Source organism: Haliotis rufescens, unplaced genomic scaffold (assembly GCF_023055435.1).
Source record: "Haliotis rufescens isolate VD_foot unplaced genomic scaffold, xgHalRufe1.0.p SCAF_8, whole genome shotgun sequence".
NCBI lineage: Eukaryota > Metazoa > Mollusca > Gastropoda > Lepetellida > Haliotidae > Haliotis > Haliotis rufescens.
Genome location: NW_025964372.1, coordinates 5673834 through 5699992, shown reverse-complemented (window position 1 = coordinate 5699992; position 26159 = coordinate 5673834). Strand labels below are relative to the sequence as shown.

Below are 26159 nucleotides of genomic sequence, written 5' to 3'. Positions count from 1 at the left end.
CTAGAGATCATCGGTGAATCTGGCACACCTCTGTCCATAGGTTCGGTCATCAGGGAATCCGGGACTACCTTCTTGCCTGATGGCATTCTGTGCAAAGACTTCCACATTTGTTGAATCCTCAAGCTTCAAGCTCATGCTATTGAGTGGACCCTCAGATGGATGTCCAGAAGAACAACACCTTGATGAAAGGGCTTTCCCAGCCTCACCTACTATCATCAAAGACTCGGTCAACTTGAACCCACTGTAGTCTTCCTGCTGACAGGTGTCGCTGTCATTTCTCATATAGACTGATGATGTACCATCTTCTGCAGAACCCTCGGCGACAAGGTTCTCATTGCTACACAAAACATCAGTGATGATAAATCCAGTTTTGGAAGGTTCAAACTTCACTCTTGGAGCAACAATTGCAAACGGGATCCCACTTACCGTTTCACCAGCCAGACATTTGCTCACGGTGTCAGACAAGTGAGGATTAGATTTGGCAATGAGAGTTTTAGGTCTAAGTGAAGTTGAAAAAGAAACGTCTTTCATCCCCTCAGCTTGTTTCCTGGTTAAACCATCCCCAGACTTGGCAGTACTCCCTGGATAAGTGCTTGATACAGAACTGCGAGACTCGCCACATGGTATAGTCTCATCCTTCTTGATATTTTCATCACCTACGACGGCATTTTGAAACGAATGTGTGATGCTGATGACAGATTTCGGAGGGACATCACATCTAACATCAAACACAGGCACTTTCAGTTTGGAAGCAAAGACATCGGTAGCATCTTGTAATTGCTTACTTTCTTTAAAACAACTCTCAAGGTCATTGTGAAGAATGAGAACTGCCACATCCTGCCCCAATCTTAAAACTAAGTTTGTAAGAGACAACAGTTTGGGGCACAGATTTGACATCTGCTCTAAATCAGTATTTAAGGTACTTGTGAGTTTAAGCTGCCGGTCACATAATTTTGAAAGCTTTTTTACAGCTTCCTGCTCCTGTTTTAGAACTAAATCCACAGCTGTCTGTGTCTTGTTCCTGATACTTTTAAGTGCAGTCTCTTGTATTGAAGAAATATCTCGCTCCAGGTTCCTGAACATTTTCAATTTAGGAGTAGCAGATTCAGTCACATATGTGCTAAGCTGTTGTGATCGCTCTTCCAATTTCGTTGCACAGTTCTGCGCAGCCTCATCCAAGGTAAGAATCACATGACCTTTATGTTGAAATAACAAACACAATTCACAAATTGGAATGACACAGGACTGACAGAAGTATGCATGAGCCCTTCCCCTATGATTGGCATCACCACAAGGAAAGCTTCTTTTCTTTGCCTCGACAACATATGTCCCAGTTTTCACATCTCCAATGGCCACGACCTTGTGTGAGTACGTGGCGCTTGATGCTTGATGCCCTGCCTGACACACCACACAGAACATCGCCACAGTCAACACACTGGTGGGTCACGTCATTGCGCTGGTTGTGTAGGCAGCAGACACCGCAATATTCAGGCTCGGGTTTAAGTAACGGGTCTTCTAACGTACGAGAGGCACTACCAATACATGTATTTAACAGTGATCGCAGACTGTCCATTTCGTCAGAGCATTGTGTGTTTTTTTCACACACAGGACAGTAGATGTGTTTATCCACGCTGAATGTTTGATGGACTTCAAGACACTTACGGCAAACTGTGTGGTAACAGGCTAGAGGAACGGGTTCTGGTGTCTTCTCCTTGCAGTTGGTACAGTAAAACACATTGGATGCTTTGTCTGTTGAGGCAAGCATCGCCATTGTGGCCACCTTCAATTATGCCCTAAAAAAGAGGAGAATTTGAACTGTTATATTGTTTGTCAGCACTGAAAGGTCTTGTACATTTCGAATCAATGGGTATTCCGGGGCAGAGTAGGCCCCTTGTACCTCCTGCTTGTGGGATGATCTAATGAATGGTGGTTAAAACTGAGACTTGATTGTCATTGGCGTCCTTTCAACCACGGGTTTGCCTGAAACGTGCCCATTCATTTCTTTACAGGAAGCCATGAAAAGGCTGGACTATTGCTGACTGTTGTTCAATACATTTATTACCTCACTTGCCTCAAAATGGAGCGCGGGTGTACTTACATTGCCAAGATCGGATACTTGTTTGACTCTGAAATATCGTCTTTTTTTAAACGGAAAACAGCACCAAGACTCTGTAGCTCTCAAAGTATGGATGTTCTAGGTAAGGCAATCTTATGCGAAGTTAGGGAAGTGTGGGTGTTAAATGGCTGTGTGATTTCTTCTTTTTAAGTAAAAGGAATCCTTTTAGCTTTAAAGTGTTTAAGCCCATTTCACCTCACCTTTTAACTGTAAAGAACATTAATATGGTAGCATTCTCGTAAAGAATCATCTCATTTGTAATAGCAATGTCTGAGCTGAAAGATTTTCTTAGTTAGCAGCATCATCAACGTGCGAGATCTGAGGTGAAGAGTCTTTATATGTTTTTATACTTCTATTTTGTGTTCATTTTTCTTCAAAATAAATGCTTCAACGCCATGATGAAATATGAGCACAAGAGTCTTCCAAAAATTGAAAGGTCGTCCCTTCAGCCAGTTCGGAGAAGAAATTTACAGTTAATGGATGAATGGGCGGTGCTGGTGAGCTAACAAAAAGATAAGTCCAAAATTGTGCTGTGGCCATATATTATGGATAACAATCAAATGTGTCTGGAACAAAAGTACCACCATCCTCTGTTGTTTCAAACAGAATGTTTTACAAAGGACAAAAGACCGCGGACTCTTGAAAATGAAATTTGAAGCAACATTTAGCGGACAAATTTCCACGATAAAAAGAAATCGAGTAAACATGTGCTTCACAGATCAATTACCATATCTGATATATGCGACACTAATCACATCGATAAACATCATATTGATTAATTTATTTCATGACATTTTGCCTGCAACAATAACGCTCTATACCACTGCTGACAGGTTTTGTCAGTTTCTAAGACTTTGTTTGTCATCATATACAAAAACACTGTATCATTTCTTTCAACCGACTGCGATTTAAAAAAAACAAAAACTTCCCACCCGAAACGTTTGGATCAAGAAATCTGGTACATAAAAAAAACAAAGTTTAAAGAGAGGGGTACTTAAGGTGATATCATACCCGATGGCGGGTCGATTATATATCAATATATCAATATGGAATATTATCAAACACAGTAGTGTGTTGGGGTCATTTGAGTAAATCCACTGTCACTGAGCTTCACTACTGTGGGCCTCTATACAATGGTTAAGGTGAACATGACTCTGGTAGCATTTGAAACCCGGCTTTAATTGTTCCATATCACTCTAAAATGAGAAGATAACGTCATTTGTAAATTATTCGTGACAAATGATGTAATTCGTTCAATACCTTTCAAGGGTATACTTCTTTCAGTCCCCCTAGCTACCTCCTGGGGACGAATTGAGTTTTCTTACTAAACTTGTCTTTCAGTTTTCAATGAAGATCGCTTTTATTTAGAACATATGTATTATAATGAGCAATATCATTCTGACTTTTAAATTACACAGAATTGATAGATATCGTTACAGCATGCAGTAAAGTATATATTTAAAGTCTTGTGTAAGAAATAGTAAACATTACATACTTGTGGGTCTAATTGTGCTCATATATCCAACATGGATGGCATGCACATTTTGCCATCTCTGTTTGTAATCCGTTCAAAATGGCGGATTTAATTTAGATCTGCCGTTCAGCGATATCCTAGGTTTAGTGGTAGCGAGAAGTAAGATCTGATTTTAATGATATTGGTCTTTTACCAACTGATCTCACTTTTTCTCCGTGCAACAATTAAAATGTCTATAAAATAGCGAAGGATACAGGTTATTAAAATTCGCCCACCAACATTGTGTAAACGTCATACATCCCACCTAACCTGTGTATTGATAGCAGCTGCACATCGACCAACCATACCTACAGTAGCTCACTATAACAACGTTATGTCATTGTGACCCGATGTGCGCCACGTTCTTACCTCGATATAACGCTCGTCTGCGGATGAATCTGTTTCTTTTGTTTCCAAATGACAGTGTAGAAGCTACGTGTGTGACAACTATGATGGTAGTGCTGTGCAGAACAACAATAACATGAATGCAAATCCTCCTTAAATTCTTATATGCCCGCGAATTCAATAATTCTAGGAAAGACACACTTTCCTTGAACAGCAACTTGAACAGGTCGAAACACGATGCAGAGTGTAGATTTTTAATATAAAACGTCACCGTCACAGAATATTCAGTCTCGGTTATCCGCCGAAACAGATCCTTTGGGTGTAAACGGTAAAATAACTTAACTGAGACAATTAAAAGAACACATCACTGAATGACAACCCCAAATAAGGACAAAAATACTAAAAGGTGAACTGCTAAATAATAAAACGAAATATGCGTTACTGGAGCGTTTGAATGTTTTTTCTTTGGAAGATGGCAATATCAATTATTAATATTTATTTTAGGCTATTGTTGATTTAAGTTTTAAGTTTTTCTTCCTCCTGTTACCAACTGATGCAGGTCTGGGACTCGAACCCACAATCATAGGATCCTGGCATGTGTAAGGGATGCAACTGTGCACAGCGATTTTCCGCCTCAGATGACGGAGCAAATCATGCCTATTCACGTAAAATAGAAAGCATTGTTTGTCGAGCAGATTGTTTTATTTAGTAAACGAAAAATCAAAGTAAAATATGTTTATTGTTCGAAATGTGGTCATGTATAAGGCATGTACGCCTCGCAAACATTTACTTCCAACTTGGAGCTGGTGTGTTGCTTCTTACGCTGTTCATGTGGTTAGTTTGTTTGCTGCTCTCGCCTCTCGTTCTCGGCAATTTTCAACAATATCACGGCGGTCTGTGAATAAGCGGATCTGAGACAGACAAACCAGTGGTTGATATTATGACCCACGTCCCACGACATCGGAGTAGGATGACACGCAATCAACCCAGTCACCGACCCAAACAGAGCCTGACCCTACGACCCAATTACGTCGCACCTGAAGCAACAATAGGTCTGAAGGTTCGGGCAAGGGTTCCATTTTTTTTTATCTTGAAGACGGCACCTGGTTGGTTCAAAGAGCTGACCAGACGGTCGTCCTCAGTACTGAGAGATATAGCAGGGTCATCGACAGGAGCTTGTTGGGTTGTGATCATTTGGCCATCTGTGTTGTAAAGCAACAGCAAGTTGCCTGGAAGATTTCCAAGAACTGTGTGGAGGCATGCCTGCAAAGAACTACATGTTTGCTGCCTGTTGTTCTGAGCATCACTGATCGTAGACACTTAAGAATCCTATCAGTGATATAGATCGTTGATCCACCCATGTACACAACACAGTCATCCAAACAGGCAATTGTGTGAGCGGGCAGATCATCAGTTAGTGGTGTATTTTTGTGGTTCATATCAGTTAAAGTTCCACATGTAGTCACCACCCTTATTTTCTTATTGGCATTATCTGCAATAACAAGTTTGTCATTCAAGATTCCCAATGACTTTATTTCTGGATCTTGGGTGTCTTTGGCAACTGTTTATATACAAATATTCATCTTCTCCAGGCTAACTGATCTCAAATCCCCTCCGTCCTCAACAGATACGGCAGAGGCGTGGGTTTTCTTCTCGTGTCGTGTCTTGAGTCTGCCTGTTCCCTGGTCCTGCCGAAATCATGTATGGAGTCTGGCTGTTTCCTGGTCCAGCTGGGATCATGTATCTAGTGTGGTTGTTTCCTTGTCCAGCTGACATCGTGTCTTGAGTCTGGCTGTTTCCTGGTCCAGCTAGGATCATGTATGGAGTCTGGCTGTAACCTGGTCCAGCTGACATCTTGTCTTGAGTCTCGATGTTCCCTGGTCTAACTGACATCTTATCTGGAGTCCCACTGTTCCCTGGTCTAACTGACATGGTGTCTGGAGTCCCACTGTTCCCTGGTCTAACTGACATCTTGTCTGGAGTCCTACTGTTCCCTGGTCTAACTGACATCTTATCTTGAGTCTCGATGTTTCCTGGTCTAACTGACATGGTGTCTGGAGTCCTTCTGTTCCCTGGTCTAACTGACATGGTGTCTGGAGTCCCACTGTTCCCTGGTCTAACTGACATCTTGTCTGTAGTCCCACTGTTCCCTGGTCTAACTGACATCTTATCTTGAGTCTCGATTTTTTCTGGTCTAACTGACATGGTGTCTGGAGTCCCACTGTTCCCTGGTCTAACTGACATCTTGTCTGGAGTCCCACTGTTCCCTGGTCTAACTGACATCTTGTCTGGAGTCCCACTGTTTCCTGGTCTAACTGACATCTTATCTTGAGTCTCGATGTTCCCTGGTCTAACTGACATGGTGTCTGGAGTCCCACTGTTCCCTGGTCTAACTGACATCTTGTCTGGAGTCCCACTGTTCCCTGGTCTAACTGACATGGTGTCTGGAGTCCCACTGTTCCCTGGTCTAACTGACATCTTGTCTGGAGCCCTACTGTTCCCTGGTCTAACTGACATCTTATCTTGAGTCTCGATGTTCCCTGGTCTAACTGACATGGTGTCTGGAGTCCCACTGTTCCCTGGCCTAACTGACATCTTGTCTGGAGTCCCACTGTTTCCTGGTCGAACTGACATGGTGTCTGGAGTCCCACTGTTCCCTGGTCTAACTGACATCTTGTGTGGAGTCCCACTGTTCCCTGGTCTAACTGACATCTTATCTTGAGTCTCGATGTTCCCTGGTCTAACTGACATCTTGTCTGGAGTCCCCCTGTTTCCAGGTCTAACTGACATGGTGTCTGGAGTCCCACTGTTCCCTGGTCTAACTGACATCTTGTCTGGAGTCCCACTGTTCCCTGGTCTAACTGACATCTTATCTTGAGTCTCGATTTTTTCTGGTCTAACTGACATGGTGTCTGGAGTCCCACTGTTCCCTGGTCTAACTGACATCTTGTCTGGAGTCCCACTGTTCCCTGGTCTAACTGACATCTTGTCTGGAGCCCTACTGTTCCCTGGTCTAACTGACATCTTATCTTGAGTCTCGATGTGTCCTGGTCTAACTGACATGGTGTTTGGAGTCTCACTGTTCCCTGGTCTAACTGGCATCTTGTCTGGATTCCCCCTGTTTCCTGGTCTAACTGACATGGTGTCTGGAGTCTCACTGTTCCCTGGTCTAACTGACATCTTGTCTGGAGTCCCACTGTTCCCTGGTCTAACTGACATCTTGTCTGCAGTCCCACTGTTCCCTGGTCTAACTGGCATCTTGTCTGGAGTCCCCCTGTTTCCAGGTCTAACTGACATGGTGTCTGGAGTCCCACTGTTCCCTGGCCTAACTGACATCTTGTCTGGAGTCCCACTGTTCCCTGGTCTAACTGACATCTTATCTTGAGTCTCGATTTTTTCTGGTCTAACTGACATGGTGTCTGGAGTCCCACTGTTCCCTGGTCTAACTGACATCTTGTCTGGAGTCCCACTGTTCCCTGGTCTAACTGACATCTTGTCTGGAGTCCCACTGTTTCCTGGTCTAACTGACATCTTATCTTGAGTCTCGATGTTCCCTGGTCTAACTGACATGGTGTCTGGAGTCTCACTGTTCCCTGGTCTAACTGACATGGTGTCTGGAGTCTCACTGTTCCCTTGTCTAACTGACATCTTGTGTGGAGTCCCACTGTTCCCTGGTCTAACTGACATCTTATCTTGAGTCTCGATGTGTCCTGGTCTAACTGACATGGTGTCTGGAGTCTCACTGTTCCCTGGTCTAACTGGCATCTTGTCTGGAGTCCCACTGTTTCCTGGTCTAACTGACATGGTGTCTGGAGTCTCACTGTTCCCTTGTCTAACTGACATCTTGTGTGGAGTCCCACTGTTCCCTGGTCTAACTGACATCTTATCTTGAGTCTCGATGTGTCCTGGTCTAACTGACATGGTGTCTGGAGTCTCACTGTTCCCTGGTCTAACTGGCATCTTGTCTGGAGTCCCACTGTTTCCTGGTCTAACTGACATGGTGTCTGGAGTCCCACTGTTCCCTGGTCTAGCTGACATCTTATCTTGAGTCTCGATGTTTCCTGGTTCAGCTGGGGTCATGCCTGTAGTATCACTGTTCCCTGGTCCAGATGCATTAGTGACTACATTTCGATGGGCTTTCTGTTTGTCATCAAACGTTTGTACAGATGCAGAGCTGTCTAACCCAACAGGTCCATACCTAGAGCTGTCTAACCCAACAGGTCCATACCTAGAGCTGTCTTCTGTCATAGGTCCAGATGTAATAAGTGAATCTGAGCTATCTCCATTCATTTTTCTAGAGATCATCGGTGAATCTGGCACACCTCTATCCATAGGTTCGGTCATCAGGGAATCCGGGGTACCTTCTTGCCTGATGGCATTCTGTACAAAGACTTCCACATTTGTTGAATCCTCAAGCTTCAAGCTCATGCTATTGAGTGGACCCTCAGATGGATGTCCAGAAGAACAACACCTTGATGAAAGGGCTTTCCCAGCCTCACCTACTATCATCAAAGACTCGGTCAACTTGAACCCACTGTAGTCTTCCTGCTGACAGGTGTCGCTGTCATTTCTCATATAGACTGATGATGTACCATCTTCTGCAGAACCCTCGGCGACAAGGTTCTCATTGCTACACAAAACATCAGTGATGATAAATCCAGTTTTGGAAGGTTCAAACTTCACTCTTGGAGCAACAATTGCAAACGGGATCCCACTTACCGTTTCACCAGCCAGACATTTGCTCACGGTGTCAGACAAGTGATGATTAGATTTGGCAATGGGGGTTTTAGGTCTAAGTGAAGTTGAAGAAGAAACGTCTTTCATCCCCTCAGCTTGTTTCCTGGTTAAACCATCCCCAGACTTGGCAGTACTCCCTGGATAAGTGCTTGATACAGAACTGCAGGACTCGCCACATGGTATAGTCTCATCCTTCTTGATATTTTCATCACCTACGACGGCATTTTGAAACGAATGTGTGATGCTGATGACAGATTTCGGAGGGACATCACATCTCACATCAAACACAGGCACTTTCAGTTTGGAAGCAAAGACATCAGTGGCATCTTGTAATTGCTTACTTTCTTTAAAACAACTCTCAAGGTCATTGTGAAGAATGAGAACTGCCACATCCTGCCCCGATCTTAAAACTAAGTTTGTAAGAGACAACAGTTTGGGGCACAGATTTGACATCTGCTCTAAATCAGTGTTTAAGGTACTTGTGAGTTTAAGCTGCCGGTCACATAATTTTGAAAGTTTTTTTACAGCTTCCTGCTCCTGTTTTAGAACTAAATCCACAGCTGTCTGTGTCTTGTTCCTGATACTTTTAAGTGCAGCCTCTTGTATTGAAGAAATATCTCGCTCCAGGTTTCGGTACCTTTCCAACTTAGGAGTTGCAGATTCAGTCACATATGTACTAAGCTGTTGTGATCGCTCTTCCAATTTCGTTGCACAGTTCTTGGCAGCCTCATCCAAGGTAAGAATCTCATGACCTTTATGTTGAAATAACAAACACAATTCACAAATTGGAATGACACAGGACTGACAGAAGTATGCACAAGCCCTTCCCCTATGATTGGCATCACCACAAGGAAAGCTTCTTTTCTTTGCCTCGACAACATATTTCCCAGTTTTCACATCTCCAATGGCCACGACCCTGTGTGAGTACGTGGCGCTTGATGCTTGGTGCCCTGCCTGACACACACCACACAGAACATCGCCACAGTCAACACACTGGTGGGTCACGTCATTGCGCTGGTTGTGTAGGCAACAAACGCTGCAATATTCAGGCTCGGGTTTGAATAACAGGTCTTCTAACGTACAAGAGGCACTACCAATACATGTATTTAACAGTGATCGCAGACTGTCCGTTTCGTCAGAGCATTGTGTGTTTGTTTCACACACAGGACAGTAGATGTGTTTATCCACGCTGAATGTTTGATGGACTTCAAGACACTTTCGGCAAACTGTGTGGTAACAGGCTAGAGTAACGGGTTCTGGTGTCTTCTCCTTACAGTTGGTACAGTAAAACACATTGGATGCTTTGTCTGTTGAGGCAAGCATGGCCATTGTGGCCACCTTCAATTATGCCCTAAAAAAGAGGAAAATTATAACCGTTACATTGTTTGTCAGTACTGAAAGGTCTTGTACAGTTCACATCAATGGGTATTCCTGGGCAAAGAAGGCCCCTTGTATCTCGAGATCGTGCTTGTGGTAAGAGCATATGAATGAGCAACGTCACGGAGTGTTTCATCCGTTGACCAACGTCACGGAGTATTTCATATGTTGAGTAGTATTATAGATTTTACGACCGCTTCAGCCGTTGGCTATTTCGCAGTCGGGGCCAGACGGGTTAAACAATAATAAACAATAGTGGGTAATACATAAGTAATCGGCTGGCCCAAAAAAATGTAAATTAGGGGGATTAAAGAAGAAAGAAATATAGTAAAGGGGTGTGAAGGGGAAAGAAGTTTAGCAGTAGTAGTGTAGAGCTGTAAGAAACCTAGTCTAAGGGAAGTAACTAGTGTAGAGACTTAGTATGATATATAATCAGTTAAGCTGATATGCTATGTACTAATATGTATTATAAAATGGTTAAACGGTCATGTTTATTAGAGTATGGATATGGGCGAATTTGTCGCGCGGACGTCGGAGAAGTCAGTCCGCGCTGAGAATTTGGATCCCGATCCTAAATTGTGATTGTGTGGATTTTAGGGATTTTTCTAAAGTTTGATTATTAGATTTGTTGTTTTAAGGAATGTGGCTATATGGGTAAATTTAGCCGAATGGTTGAAGGGGTCTAGGAGCAGTTGGATGTTGTTTTTGAGCAGTGGTTGAATATATGGTCTAGTGTTTCAGGTGTGTTGCAGTGTATGCAGTTTGGATGTGGGTGTCTGTTTTGTTTGTGGAGTGTTTCGTTTAAATTAGTTTGGCCGCTTAACATTCTATTAATGATTTTATCTGCTAAAATGAACTTTGTGACTGGCTTATTGAAAAGGGATTTTGTCAAGATTGACTTACAATTTTGAATATTTGTTTTGAAATTTTGAGATAATGTGTTTCTTTTGATTAGTGATTTTATCTCGGCTTTACTGGTGGTGAAGTCAATACTTGGTGATGGTTGGGAGGTGGCTAGTTTTACTGTTGTGTCTGCTAATTGGTTGCCTGTTATGCCAGTGTGTGCAGGTGCCCATAGGAGAGTTATTGTTTTGTTGGATTCTATGAGTTTTGTGTGGATGTCTATGATATTGTTTATTATGTCTTGCCTTGATTTAGATTGTTTATTATGAATTTGGGTTAATGCACCTAATGAGTCTGAAATTATAGGAAGTTAGTGTCAGTAGATATTTTTATGTAGTGATATGCACATTGTATAGCCAGTAGTTCAGCTGTGGTGATATGTGTGTAGTTGGTATAGTGGAAGTTTGTGGTGATTGGTATAGGTTGTGTGATCTGTATGCCTAGTCCTGTTATGTCATTATTAGTCTGTGATGCGTCGGTATAGATATGGGTGTGGTTGGGCCAGTTTTGGTTAATGTAGTTATTAGATATTTCTTTTTTGTCAAGGTTTTTGGGGTCAGGATGTGAGATGAATGTTTTGTGGAGTGAGAGGTCTGTTTCAGGGGGGGGGGGGGGGTTGTCATTTATGAATATGTTTTGGGGGTCTATGTGTTTGATGTTTTCTAGCTTATATGTTTTTAAGAGTTTATAGAGATGTGTGAGATAGGGGGCTAGTGTGTGATTGTTTTTGAATTTCTTTAAGGTTGCAGGTCTAAGGGTGTTGTATTTAGTGATGATTTGTTTTAGGATAGGGTTTTGTTGGGCCCCAGCCCAGTAATTGAGAGTGGTTTGATTGCGGCGGAGTTGGATGGAGGTGGTTCCTGATAATAGCTGGAGGGTATTTAGGGCTGTACCGGTTCTGGGACCCAGGGCTATCTTTAGGGCTCTATATTGTATGGAGTTTAGTTTGTTATTGAGTGTTTCTGATATGGAGTTGAGGACTGGAGCAGCATAGTCAATCTTAGATTGAATTAGTGACTTGTATATATTCAGTAATGTTTGTTTGTCAGCGCCCCAATCAGTGCCGCTGATGGCTCTCATTAGATTTAAGTATTTTTGACATGATGTGACCAAATTATGAATATGGGGAGCCCATGTTAGATGCTGGTCAAAAGTAATTCCCAGAAATTTAGCTTCCTTTTTGAATGAAATGGACTGATCATTAAGGGTGAGTTTGGGTGTACAATTTGGCATATGTCTATTTTTGAAGAGTAAGCCAATGGTTTTATTAGTGTTGATTTGGAATCCCCACTGGGTTGCCCAAAGTTCTATGTGTTTCAGGAGGGGTTGAATTCTTTTTTGGATCTGTTTTAGAGATGTTGACGACGTCCAGAAGGAAATGTCATCTGCGAATTTTGCAGTAGTTGTTTTTTTAATTTTAGATGGGAAAATGTCGTCAATCATAAAATTGAAAAGTGTTAGAGAGATTATACTACCCTGTGGGGTGCCGTTGTCTAAAGGATGTGGGTCAGATAGGGTGTTGTTGGTTTTAACTGTGATGTTTCTGTCTGTTAGAAAAGAGTGTATGAAATTTAGAATTCTACCATCTATGGCTTTTGCTTTAAGTTTTTGGATTAGGCCATGATGTCAAACCATATCAAATGCTTTACTAAAGTCGATGAAAATGGCCACAGTATATTGTTTTTGGGCGAGTGCTGTTTTAACGTCATGTTCTAGATGTAAAACGTGGTCTAAAGTTTGCATATGTTGAGCAACGTCAAGGAGTGTTTCATACGTTGAGCAACGTCACGGAGTGTTTCATACGTTGAGCAATGTCATGGAGTATTTAATACGTTGAGCAATGTCATGGAGTATTTAATATGTTGAGCAATGTCACGGAGTGTTTCATACGTTGAGCAATGTCATGGAGTATTTAATACGTTGAGCAATGTCATGGAGTATTTAATATGTTGAGCAGCGTCACGGAGTGTTTCATACGTTGAGCAATGTCATGGAGTATTTAATACGTTGAGCAATGTCATGGAGTATTTAATATGTTGAGCAATGTCACGGAGTGTTTAATACGTTAAGCAATGTCACGGAGTAATTCATACGTTGAGCAGAGCAACGTCACGGAGTATTTCATACGTTAATCAATGTCACAGAGTATTTCATACGTTGAGCAATGTCACAGAGTATTTCATACGTTGAGCAATGTCATGGAGTATTTCATACGTTGAGCAATGTCACGGAGTGTTTCATACGTTGAGCAATGTCACGGAGTGTTTAATACGTTAAGCAATGTCACGGAGTAATTCATACGTTGAGCAGAGCAACGTCACGGAGTATTTCATACGTTAATCAATGTCACAGAGTATTTCATACGTTGAGCAATGTCACAGAGTATTTCATACGTTGAGCAATGTCACGGAGTATTTCATACGTTGAGCAACGTCACGGAGTATTTCATACGTTGAGCAATGTCACGGAGTATTTCATACGTTGAGCAACGTCACGGAGTATTTCATACGTTGAGCAACGTCAAGGAGTATTTCATACGTTGAGCAATGGCACAGAGTGTTTCATACGTTGAGCAATGTCACGGAGTATTTAATACGTTTAGCAATGTCAGGGAGTATTTCATATGTTGAGCAACGTCAAGAAGTATTTCATACGTTGAGCAATGTCACAGAGTGTTTCATACGTTGAGCAATGTCATGGAGTATTTCATACGTTGAGCAACGTCACGGAGTATTTCATACGTTGAGCAACGTCAAGGAGTATTTCATACGTTGAGCAACGTCACGGAGTATTTCATACGTTGAGCAATGTCACGGAGTATTTCATACGTTGAGCAATGTCACGGAGTATTTCATACGTTGAACAACGTCACGGAGTATTTCATACGTTGAGCAACGTCAAGGAGTATTTCATACGTTGAGCAATGGCACAGAGTGTTTCATACGTTGAGCAATGTCACGGAGTATTTAATACGTTTAGCAATGTCAGGGAGTATTTCATATGTTGAGCAACGTCAAGAAGTATTTCATACGTTGAGCAATGTCACAGAGTGTTTCATACGTTGAGCAATGTCATGGAGTATTTCATACATTGAGCAATGTCACAGAGTGTTTCATACGTTGAGCAATGTCACGGAGTGTTTAATACGTTGAGCAATGTCACGGAGTGTTTAATACCTTGAGCAATGTCACGGAGTGTTTCATACGTTGAGCAACGTCACGGAGTGTTTAATACGTTGAGCAATGTCACAGAGTGTTTCATACGTAGAGCAATGTCACGGAGTGTTTCATACGTTGAGCAATGTCACGGAGTGTTTAATACGTTGAGAAATGTCACAGAGTGTTTCATACATTGAGCAAAGTCACGGTGTGTTTAATACGTTGAGCAATGTCATGGAGTATTTCATATGTTGAGCAACGTCAAGGAGTATTTAATACGTTGAGCAATGTCACGGAGTGTTTCATACATTGAGCAACGTCACGGAGTGTTTAATACGTTGAGCAATGTCATGGAGTATTTCATATGTTGAGCAATGTCACGGAGTATTTCATATGTTGAGCAATGTCACAGAGTGTTCCATATGTTGAGCAATGTCACGGAGTGTTCCATACGTTGAGCAATGTCATGGAGTATTTCATATGTTGAGCAATGTCACGGAGTGTTTCATATGTTGAGCAACGTCACGGAGTGTTTAATACGTTGAGCAATGTCACGGAGTATTTCATACGTTGAGCAATTGTCACGGAGTATTTCATATGTTGAGCAATGTCACGGAGTGTTTAATACGTTGAGCAATGTCATGGAGTATTTAATACGTTGAGCAATGTCACGGAGTGTTTCATACGTTGAGCAATGTCACGGAGTGTTTAATACGTTGAGCAATGTCACGGAGTATTTCATACGTTGAGCAGCGTCACGGAGTGTTTCATACGTTGAGCAATGTCACGGAGTGTTTAATACGTTGAGCAATGTCATGGAGTATTTAATACGTTGAGCAATGTCACGGAGTGTTTAATACGTTGAGCAATGTCACGGAGTGTTTAATACGTTGAGCAATGTCACGGAGTGTTTAATACGTTGAGCAATGTCACGGAGTGTTTAATACGTTGAGCAATGTCACGGAGTATTTAATACGTTGAGCAGCGTCACGGAGTGTTTCATACGTTGAGCAATGTCATGGAGTGTTTAATACGTTGAGCAATGTCACGGAGTGTTTAATACGTTGAGCAATGTCACGGAGTGTTTAATACGTTGAGCAATGTCAAGGAGTATTTAATACGTTGAGCAGCGTCACGGAGTGTTTCATATGTTGAGCAACGTCATGGAGTATTTCATACATTGAGCAGCGTCACGGAGTGTTTCATACGTTAAGCAATGTCACGGAGTATTTCATACGTTGAGCAATGTCACGGAGTGTTTCATACATTGAGCAGCGTCACGGAGTGTTTCATACATTGAGCAATGTCAAGGAGTATTTCATACGTTGAGCAATGTCACGGAGTGTTTCATACGTTGAGCAACGTCACGGAGTGTTTCATACGTTGAGCAACGTCACGGAGTGTTTCATACGTTGAGCAATGTCACAGAGTGTTTCATACGTTGAGCAATGTCACGGAGTATTTCATACGTTGAGCAATGTCACAGAATAAACACACGATAAGCAATGTCGCAGAGTATTCCTATCACATGTCACCGGATATTTATACAAGCACACCACGTGTTTGCATACACATACAAGATCATTTAAATCTATCTTTCTATATCTTATCAACATATTTGCATTCGCAGACAAATGTATACTTGTTTCATCTGTACTTTCACAAAAGGAGCAAGATAGAGAGTCGATGTATTTTATATTGTATAAGAACACATATGTTATGATAGTTTGTCTTACTTTATATTAAAACCATCTCATATTTACACATTTCTTTATATTTCTGTATTCTGATTTTGGCTTGGGTAAATTTCTGTATAGTATCTGGGGTACATATCTACTGTGTAGATGTTCTGGTACCCATGGAGACAGCCACCCGTTCATCTCCCCAAGCATCAATACTGTTCACTGGGATATTAATTATTTGCAAGATCAGGTATTTTTTAACCCTCATGGTGCCTGGCCGTCAGCTGGCTTTGCATACCGCTCAGTGCCGCACTCAGATGACGTCGCGGTTTTAAAAACGTATACATTGTATCAAAAGTGCTACAACGTCTTTATTTATTTACACAGTGTAACCAAATTATATACCATGCAACTCGAGTGATTGCCTTTCCAACAGTATCTAATGTCAACAAATCCAAAAGATCTATGCACTGCCTAGCCATTGATGAAAGTGCTGGTATTGTAAGTTTCCTACTTTTCTACATAATCGTAATATGGAAGCTGTCAAGTAAGCGCCCTTGTTTGAAATCTAAATGTCCCAATAGTTCACACGATTGGAAAGTACATATCCTAACGGTGATAGACATATGACAGTTATGTCGAAGTACACATTCATTGAGAATTTTCCGTGATTTATATTTGCCGATAAAAAATCCCGATGAAAGTGTCAGTTTGACGTCAAAAACAAATTGACGGAAGTGGTCGTGATTGGTTCATACGCAGACTGTTTCAAAGATTATGTTAGTCAAAACGAAAGACAGTTTGGATTGTATATCTTGAAGGAGTCCCGATTACATCCATGTAGATTTCAGTGACCGTCCTCTTTCATTTGTGATAAAATCAACTTCGGGGTAATTGACATGGGACATTTTCACAGGACAAAATGTGTAACATCGCTAAACGGCCCTAACAATACTTAAATTGACATCGCTCAATATCGGACATCATTATTATTTCTTAAAAATGAACAAGATTATATCAAAATCGTTGAAACGTTTTCATTGGCAGCAAATCGGGCGCCACATGTCATACAAGCATTGCTTCGTTGTGCAATCACACAGACCGCGTATTTATACTTCGGGTGTTATGCTGTATTGTTAATGGTTTAAACCTAAATTATAAAAAGCTTGAAACGAGATGACAATTTTAACATTTGAATTTGAAAGCTCGAGAAACGTAGATCAATGGGCTATATGTAATACTGATATAACGAACTGTTGTTTTTTTGTCCAGGACATTTGTTGTATATATGTTGTATGTATGCTTATAACGAACTACGGTTATAACGAACTAAAATAGTGGTCCCTTTGAGTTCGTTTTAACTGTAGTTTATTGTACAAGGAAATGATAACTTGCACAGGTGAAAGAAGGCAATATTATTGTTTTTTTACGGTACATTTATAAGTACTGTCGAGATTAAGTGAAAGAGAAAATTACGAAAAATATGAATTACTTCGATTAAAGAAGTGTTCAATGTATATACAGTCCAAGTTCTCAAAACAAATTTGAACAAATTTGCTTCACTATGAACACTAGAAAATATACATCCTCGTCTCAGCATGTATTTCACACTTGGTTGCCCACCTTAGACCTTTGCTCAAAAGATACCTGTATGGCCAGTCCATGAAATACAACTTTTTCTTTCATATTGTGTTATAAATACGACTTTAGAAGTGTATTTACACCTAGTTATGCACATGTACATTCAAGGATATACGTGATAGTTTACTACCAGTACAGTTTCCCATTTCATCAAATTCTACAAAAGGAAATGTTTGAAATAGATAATGATTGTAGGTCAATGAAAGTAATGGAATTGTTTGTCTTAAAAGGAAAAATATATTCTTGGTATTGAATGGTTTTCAGTTATTATGTCTTTCCTTTTTTTCTTTTGGCCTAGCTAAACTACAGCTTCGAGGGAACATATTCAATTTAAACTTGTGAAAAAAGAATGCATTCATTTTGCTCTTAGACAAGACGTTTTTTCACAAATTCTATTTCTTACGAAGGATACAAAAGAATGTAATTAATTCTAAATACGTATGTCACTGATCGAAGTATCTGATAATTTAGATAATGCACAGTGAAAAACTAATAATGGATCTATTTAAAAATATTTAAAAAATTATGAAAAATCACATTTACACTGAAAACATGTTATCACTCAGAAATCGATTATCTATATGTATTGTGTGTAGGACTAATTACTTAAATTCCTGTTATCAATTGAACCATGCGCGATCTTAATATATGAGGCTAAAATATTAAAAAGGTTGTTTATTATTGGATCCATTTTGACAGCTTTCTCACTGTAAAACATTCCATTCCACTACTAAGCTATCATCGTCCCGAGGCAAGAGAGTTAACTGACTTTAAAAGTCTCCAGTTTCAACCATTGCCGAACTAGGCTGGAATGTTCCTGGGCTCTATCGTAGCGCCACAAGTGGCGATTACGAGTTATGTCCCCTCTTAGCCTCTCCTTTAGACCAATCAGATTCCACCTCTCGTGTCACTTGCATTTGCTTCAAACAAAACAGTGGCGCCCAGTCAAGACGATCTGATCGATAATCAAGGTCTATATTGTGATAATACGAATCTTACGTCGCGAAATGCATCAAATCACGTCAGCACCTTGATTAAAAACAAGAAAAGATTTGGAAAATATCTGCTGACAACGAGTTGGCGGTGCACATGCTTTAAAAATCCTGCAAACCGGATTTCGATTTCGTTGCGCGATTTTGATTGGACTATGCATAGCCTCGTTAGTCCAGCCAAAATGTTACTCAATAATACCAGCCTAGTTCGGCAAGGGTGGAAACTGGACTTTTATAGTCGGTTAACTCTTTTGCCTCGGGAAGATGCTCAGCTATATGCACATTATTTTCTTGGAATATTAGTCTTCAAACAGATATGAAAAACAAATATGTCAACATACCAAAATTAGAAAAGTGCGCCAAATATTCTGACAGTGTTAGTCAAGTGATAGACTGTCTCATTCACTCGTCGGTCGCCGTGGAAATCTTCTTAATCGTTATGTACTAGATCTTTCTAGTTCAGTCAAAGAGAATATTATATTTGGAAACTGAAAACACGTGTACCTATTAGACTACCACAACATTAGATCAGCTGTTTGAGATGACGTCATCCACGTAACAACAAGCGATGTCAAATCACACGCGCCTGTCCAGACGACAAATTCCCAGCGTCGGGAAATCACCGACCGTCTACTACGAACCTACACAAATAAGATTGCAGATTGTTACGTCATTGGCCGAAAAAATATGAAGTTTTTACTCATTGCGGACATTTCAGATAGCATATCAAATCAGAGTTGAAGACTCGCAATATATTATCATACGTTAATCGAGTCTACATCAATGATTTCTAAATCTAATATTAATTACATCTAATATCCACGGCAGAATGTTTGAAATACGAGCTGTCGTGTTGTGATAATATATTCCATTTTCTGAGAAGATTAGTAATGTGTATTTGATGACAGGTATGCATACACAATTGGTTATCAATTATCTTGTACAATCACAGCAAGTAACATGTACATTAGCAGCGTTAGAAATTGGCACTAGTCCTGTAGTCCTTGCCAAACTGCCCAATAGTTAAGGTATCATAAGGACTAGTAGAAATTTACCCTTTTTAAGGGTTTTGCTATATGTTATCATTATAAGGACTAGTGGGGGCCCGTGAAGATTCCGGGGTAGAATAGGTCTTCAGAAACCCATGCTTGCCGTAAAAGGTGACTATGCTTCTCGTCAAAGGCGACTAACGGGATCGGGTGGTCAGGGTCGCTGACTTGGTTGATGCATGTCATCGATCCCAATTGCGTGGGTCGATGCTCATGATATTAATCACTGGAATGTCTGGTCCAGACTCGATTATTTACAGACCGCCGTCATATAGCTGGAATATTGCTGAGTGCGGCGTTAACCCTCATATGCCTGGACGTCAGTCAGCCTGCAAACCGCTCAGTGCCGCACTGTGATGACGTCGCTGTTTCAAAAACGTATAGCCTGCAACCTCGGGGTATCGCGGTACTTGTCATGTACGCTAAACGGAACAAAATGCACTCACTAACCTTTATGTTTATTCGTGTTCTCTGTATCAGATATCATTCATGTTATCAAACAATGCATATTTTTCTGATAAAAGTTCATTATTAGCATTAGTAGCTCTGAGTAAAAGCCGGGCCTCGCGCTCAGTGTGACAAGGGAGAGAACTCCATCGTATCGCGGTACAGAGAAAAGTTGTGTATGGAGATCCGAATTGGACAAAAAGAGGATATAATTCTACCAACCACTTGGTATGATCATGCTAGACATCAGTGATTTGTCCAGATAAGTGCAAAGACAGCACAAGTAAAATTCTAAATGTGTTATCAGCAATAGGTATTCAATGCATATTTTCCGAAAAGTATGAGAAAAATATTTTGATAAGTCAACATCAAAATATCAGAAATGATATTTTAAGATTGTTTAAAAAAAATTGGATGACAATAATTTGTCACAAAATGGAAAAATGTTAAAAGTCAACAATAAATATACAAAAAGCACTCCTAGTATGCCCAAAGTATGTATTTATCTTTTGGTTACTAGTGAAGAACGTATTTATAAGTTTGGCATTATGGCCCTTATGATCTCCCAATAGATTCTGGGCACCGAGCGGGAAAAAATGTGCGGACTACGTAACTTCCGTTACCTCATTAGTCGCCATGAATATGCAGATGATCTAGTTCAGGTCGATAGAGAAAGTTTACTTGGGGAACTGCGGGTTATATCGTTGGCCATTGATAGATGGGGGTAAGGCAATATTACAACAGATGCCAGAAATATGTATAAACGGATTAATAACTCCTTACTTACAGCAGACGGAACATTCCGAGGAAATTGAAATTGTTTACGAAGTGTGCACTTCCTGGTTACTGATTTGCATTAATAGACAGCCGCTAAGAGGCGTGTCCCGCGTGAACTACAGGAAATCACAAATGCCGCGATACGATGAATGCCGCGGTACCATGGGGTCCGAGTATACATTGTATCAAAAGTGTTACAACGTCTTTATTTCTTCACACAGTGTAACCAAATTGTATAACATGCAACTCGAGTTGATTGTCTTTCCAACAGTATCTAAAGTCGCCCAAATCCAAAAGATCTATGCACTGCCCAGCCATCGATAAAAGTGCTTGGTGTTCAAACATGGCAGAAAAAGGCGAAGAAGAGCGGTAGCCACTTTACTAATCTCGCCATATTTCGCAATCCGTAGCATTGTATAAAGTATGAGTTACACGATGTTAAAGCTAAGATGATTGGGGTGATGATGGTTATAGTTTTGACTTTGCGCACTCAGTGTTTGATATCAAAATTCACAGTTTAAAAAGGGCATTTTCTCGGGACCATATATGGTCCCCTGGCACTATGCGGGTGTGAAAAGTGAGGCACCAAGAGGGTAAACAACAAACCAACCAACCAACCAACTAGTGAGCTAATACTGTTAGTTTCTATTGCTGCATTAGTCTCATGAATAATACTATTTCAGCAAACCAATCATAGCGCCATTATCACTGTTTCAATGAAAGGAAAAATGAATCGAAATCGAACTTTGCAGCACATAGTATCCATGGCGTCGACTCACGTTAGATGTGGCCACACATTTGAAATCACCTTTTGTGACAAAATATCCAACTGTTAGGGCAGTTCATTCGCGCGGTTAGGTAGTTTGAGCAATCACATATGACTCCTAGTCAATTCTTATAAAAAAAGGCAGTTATTTGTCGAAACGGGCGAGCATGAAAGACAACTGGTGGACAAGAAATCGCGGCACAGCTGTGATGCGAACGTGCCCTGTCGATCACTTCGGGCTTGGTCATTCAATGTTTACGTTTTGATCATGAACTTCCTGCCCATAAATATACACTATAGTGACTATACAACCTTTATATTAACGATCATACTATCTTTCCATATCTTAGATTTGAATTTTTTTCTGTAAATCAGCATCATAAACAGAAAGATAATCTGCGCTGCCGTTTCGTCTCTAGCGCCGTGCTAAATCGCCATGACACGGTCGATAAAAATATGCAATACTTGAACAAAACACTTCCGTTGCGGACTAAACGTTAGTAGTCTTACGCCAATAACTGTGCAGTGGGGAAAAGAAAATATTTCAGACCCGTCTGATCATGTTCTTTTTAAATTGTCGGTCTTGTAATATAATAGTTTCGTGTATGTGGCATGGGTGCATAACAAAAAACATCGCCGTCATTCACATGAAATTAACATGGCAGACAAAGGTCGAGAAGAGCGGTAGATCTAACCACTTTACTAATATCGCCATATTTCGCAATCCGTAGCACTGTAGAAAATATGAGTTACACGATGTTAAAGCTGAGATGATTAGGATGACGATGGTTATAATTTTGATATTGCGCACTCAGTGTTTGACATCTTAATTCACAATTGAAAAGGGGCATTTTCGCGGGACCATATATGATCCCGTGGCAGTAAAAGGGTTAAGTATCTTAGTTTATGTTGATATTAGTCTTAAGCATGATTTTCGTTTTGATGACTTTGACAATCACATCGTGAAGTAAACAGTGACAAAGGGACTGAACATTGCATGAACGTTAAACATCTTACCTTTGATAATATGTGACACTAGTCAGAGAGACCATGTGATTACACGTGACAGTTGTCACAGAGAACATGTGACTACACGTGACAGTTGTCACAGAGACAAACTGCTTTATAAATAGCAGCTGCAACCACGCCGCCCAAACATATACCCTAGTAGTACTTCACTACACAAGAACTTAGTTATGTCATTGTGACCTGATCTGCTCCGCATTCTTACCTCGCTATAACGCTCGTCTGTGGGTAAATCTGTTTGTTTGTTTCCCAATGACAACTACAGCCAGCAGTAGAGAAGCTACGTGCGTGACGACAACGATGGTGTTATTTGTAGTTCTGTGTGGGTCAGTTATTAAAAGAATGCAAATCCTCTTTCGCGACATTTGTTAGCAACTCGCGAATTCAACAATTCCAGGAAACACGCAATTTCCTTGAATGTGTCCAAACACGAAGCGGAATGTAAATATAAAACGTCAAAGCCAGAGAATAATCAGTCTCGATTATCTTCCGAAACGGATTTCATTGGGCGTAATAGGCAAAATAGCGGTGAGAATTATATGAACATATCACTGAAAATCAGAAAATTACCCCCAAAGTAGAACCAAAAGAGCCAGACTGGGTCGGACCAGCGGGTAATACTAAAAGCTGCATTGCGGAATATTAAAATGAAATATGCGTTTTGGGGCAATTAGAAAATAAAGGCTACCCTACCGCCCCTATATTGCTACATGTATGTAGTGATTCGGGAAACATTAAAAAGTAAAGTTTTTAGGACGTTCTTCTTTCATGAAATAGTAGGATAAAGATATCTATCAGATACAGGGGTACATATCAGTCAATAAACAGTGCAAAAGAAAATTATGTGTAAAATATATATATCTGACTTATGTGCTTGACAATACTGATTACTAATTCGATTTTCCATAAGGCTAAAGTGAACATGTTTCTTTACTTCCCCGCGTCGTATCAAGCATTATCTGTTATCCATTAAATGTTTGTTTGTTTAACGTCACACTCGGCAATATTCCAGCTACATGACGGCGGTCTGTAAATAATCGAGTTTGGACCAGACAGTCCAGTGATTGACATCATGAGCATCTATCTACACAATTGGGGTACGATGACATGCATCAACCAAGTCAACGACCCTGACCGAATCCCTTTGACGCCTCTTTCGACAAGCTATTCCAAACAATCTACACGTACTTTCAATTTGAACACATCATCATCATCATCTTCTTCTTCTTCTTCATCATCAGCTGTGATAATGCTGGAATATTGCTAAAAGCGGTCTAAAACAATACTCTCTCTCTCTCTCTCTCTCTTCTTCTTCATCATCATCATCAACAAGAAAAAGTAAAGTATCTGAACAGATTTAGGCCGTTTTTCTTTCGAGATATAGTGGGATAAAGATATCTATCAGATACAGGGGTACATATCAGTCAATAAACAGTGCAAAAGAATATTATGTGTAAAATATATATATCTGACTTATGTGCTTGACAATATTGAGTAATAATTCGATTTTCTATAAGACTAAAAGGAAAATGTTTCTTTACTTTCTCTCGTCATAGTAAGCATTACTAGTATCTGTTATCCATTAAATGAATATGGAGTACGCCAACGTGATGGTGTGGCTGTCAGTACTGTAGGACCAGCCACCGTCCATCTGGCTTATTCCAGTCAGTCAGAATCTAACTTTAGCGAGTCAAAGGTTGATCAATACATATGCATTAGACCCTCGAATGAGGAAATACAGAAATATCTTCCAATAAATATCAGAATATTTTACTCAGCAGTAAACATCTGATACACAAGTTACATATCGTCCCCTGGCAATTTATTATCAGAAGGAAATCATTCTTAAACCCACATTGTTGGTAAATTTCCTTCATCAATTTTCACGACTTTAACACTACCCACTGCAACCATAAGGAAACTGCTGTATTGGGATAACCATGTGACATCAGTTGCTCTCTTCATCTGTGTTTGGCAAACAAACAAACAAACAAACAAAACAACTTGAGATGAGATTGTTGCAATCGTTAACAAAGTCGACACAAACGCCAGCAACACCAGTGTAGATTTTATAGGTGCTTCACTGTTTACAATCCAGTCCGTTTGACTCCAAATGAGAACGATGAATTGCAAAATAACTCTAAATCCAGAAAAGTGTTTGAAACATCAATTCGGTACTTGACCATGAATACCCTGTACCCAACAAAATCCGAATTTTGTTTATTTTAAGACCCATGACGGATGAAGTTCTTTAAGAAACTATCATGTAATTTTGTTTTGAAATGTGTACATGACACGTAGGGGGACAAACCGTGGAAGGATTTCTGGATTTCGAGTTACTTTGCAATTCATCGTTCTCATTTGGAGTCAAACGGACTTCTTCTTTTTTAATGTTACAGATCTTTATATTGCAATTGCAAAATGTGCGTGTGGGGTGTGGGGTGTGGGGGGAGACAGGGCGATTGTTGAGGGAAAATGGGGTTTAAGGTCGCGTTCAAGGACGCGTGTGCTTGCGTGTGCATTTCCGTTTGTACTAGTCTGGACTAATGCCGGTTTTATAGCGCTAGCCCACTGACACACCATGCCACACAATATACACTCAAAACCCATGTGTTCTACCTTTCAACGCCAGGCAGAACACATGGATGTCACACTTATAGAACGCATCCATGTCTTCTGAAAATATTCTAAACGCTGATGTTCTCGATCCAGAACAAGAGTGTTATACAAACATACGTGTTCTGACGATGTAACACTTTTAGAAAGTCTGCAAAGTGTTCTGGACCGAGATTCAGAACACCACACGTTCTCGGACACGTGCTTCTAAAGCATTGAAATGACAACTAATCGTGTGTGTCGAATACAGTTTACCCGATGGTTTTTAAACCGTAGCCACACACCCATGCACATTCTCTTGCATAAAAATCACACGGACGAAATTCTGAACTGTAACCCTGACTTCTTTATTATCCTTATATATCATGATCATGGATATTCAAGTCACTTTAATATGTGAGTCAGAGAAATGAAATATACAAACTGTCGTGTAGCAAATTGAAGCATACTTCCATACTTTAAGAAACCTTAAGTTTCAAGTCTTACATGAAGCGCGTGTACTTTGTAGATGTTTCTCGTCGGTAAATATCCCCAAGGACGATGTTCGTAACAGCAACATGACCATTGCATGCTTCAGGAAAGGTGACTCCACAACATCCTTCAACACCAAACATTTATTTTGTCATAGTCATGTATATCAAACTCGTTCATATTACATAAAACATTATCCTATTAAATGTTCATTAGTAAACGCAAGATTACCGTGACAATCACATTTGTTTCATTATTTACAGGTTCCAAATGTTTTGCCAAAATTGGCATTTGACTAACAAAGTTATCACTTACCTGGATAAAGACTAGAGCAAAATATATACAAATACCTTCTTAACTGATCTGCAAAACCTTGTTTCTTTTCCTCCTTTGCGTAGACGTGTGCTGTGTTCAATAATTTCCATGGTACCGATAATCTGCAATGCACCCTGTAATAGAAACAACAAAACAATGTGACTGTTTCTCTGAAATATTCCATATAAAATAGTCAAAAACATGTCCTGTGTAGGTTTAGTTCTTTTT

At 40.4% G+C, this 26159-nt stretch overlaps 2 protein-coding genes across 2 annotated transcripts; both read right to left on the bottom strand.

Moving 5' to 3' along the window:
• On the bottom strand, positions 1-23156 carry LOC124119952. Its single transcript, XM_048389272.1, has 2 exons — positions 23100-23156; positions 1-1793 (listed from the first exon to the last, which is right to left on the bottom strand). The coding sequence occupies exon 2, from the start codon at positions 1417-1419 to the stop codon at positions 1-3; it is 1419 nt and encodes a 472-aa protein (XP_048245229.1). The 5' UTR covers positions 1420-1793; positions 23100-23156.
• Positions 7485-22693, bottom strand: LOC124119922 (the record flags this gene model as incomplete). The annotated part of the gene is made up of 3 exons (XM_048389270.1): positions 22521-22693; positions 8195-10062; positions 7485-8164 (listed from the first exon to the last, which is right to left on the bottom strand). Coding segments are annotated over exons 2-3 (2526 nt in total), but the record flags the coding sequence as incomplete, so codon positions are not given.
• Positions 23157-26159: the final 3003 nt, after the last annotated feature.

What these genes read in the sequence shown, in the direction of transcription:
- LOC124119952 (XM_048389272.1), bottom strand. Translation starts at nt 1,419, where the DNA reads ATGTTCTGTGTGGTGTGTCAGGCAGGGCATCAAGCATCAAGCGCCACG.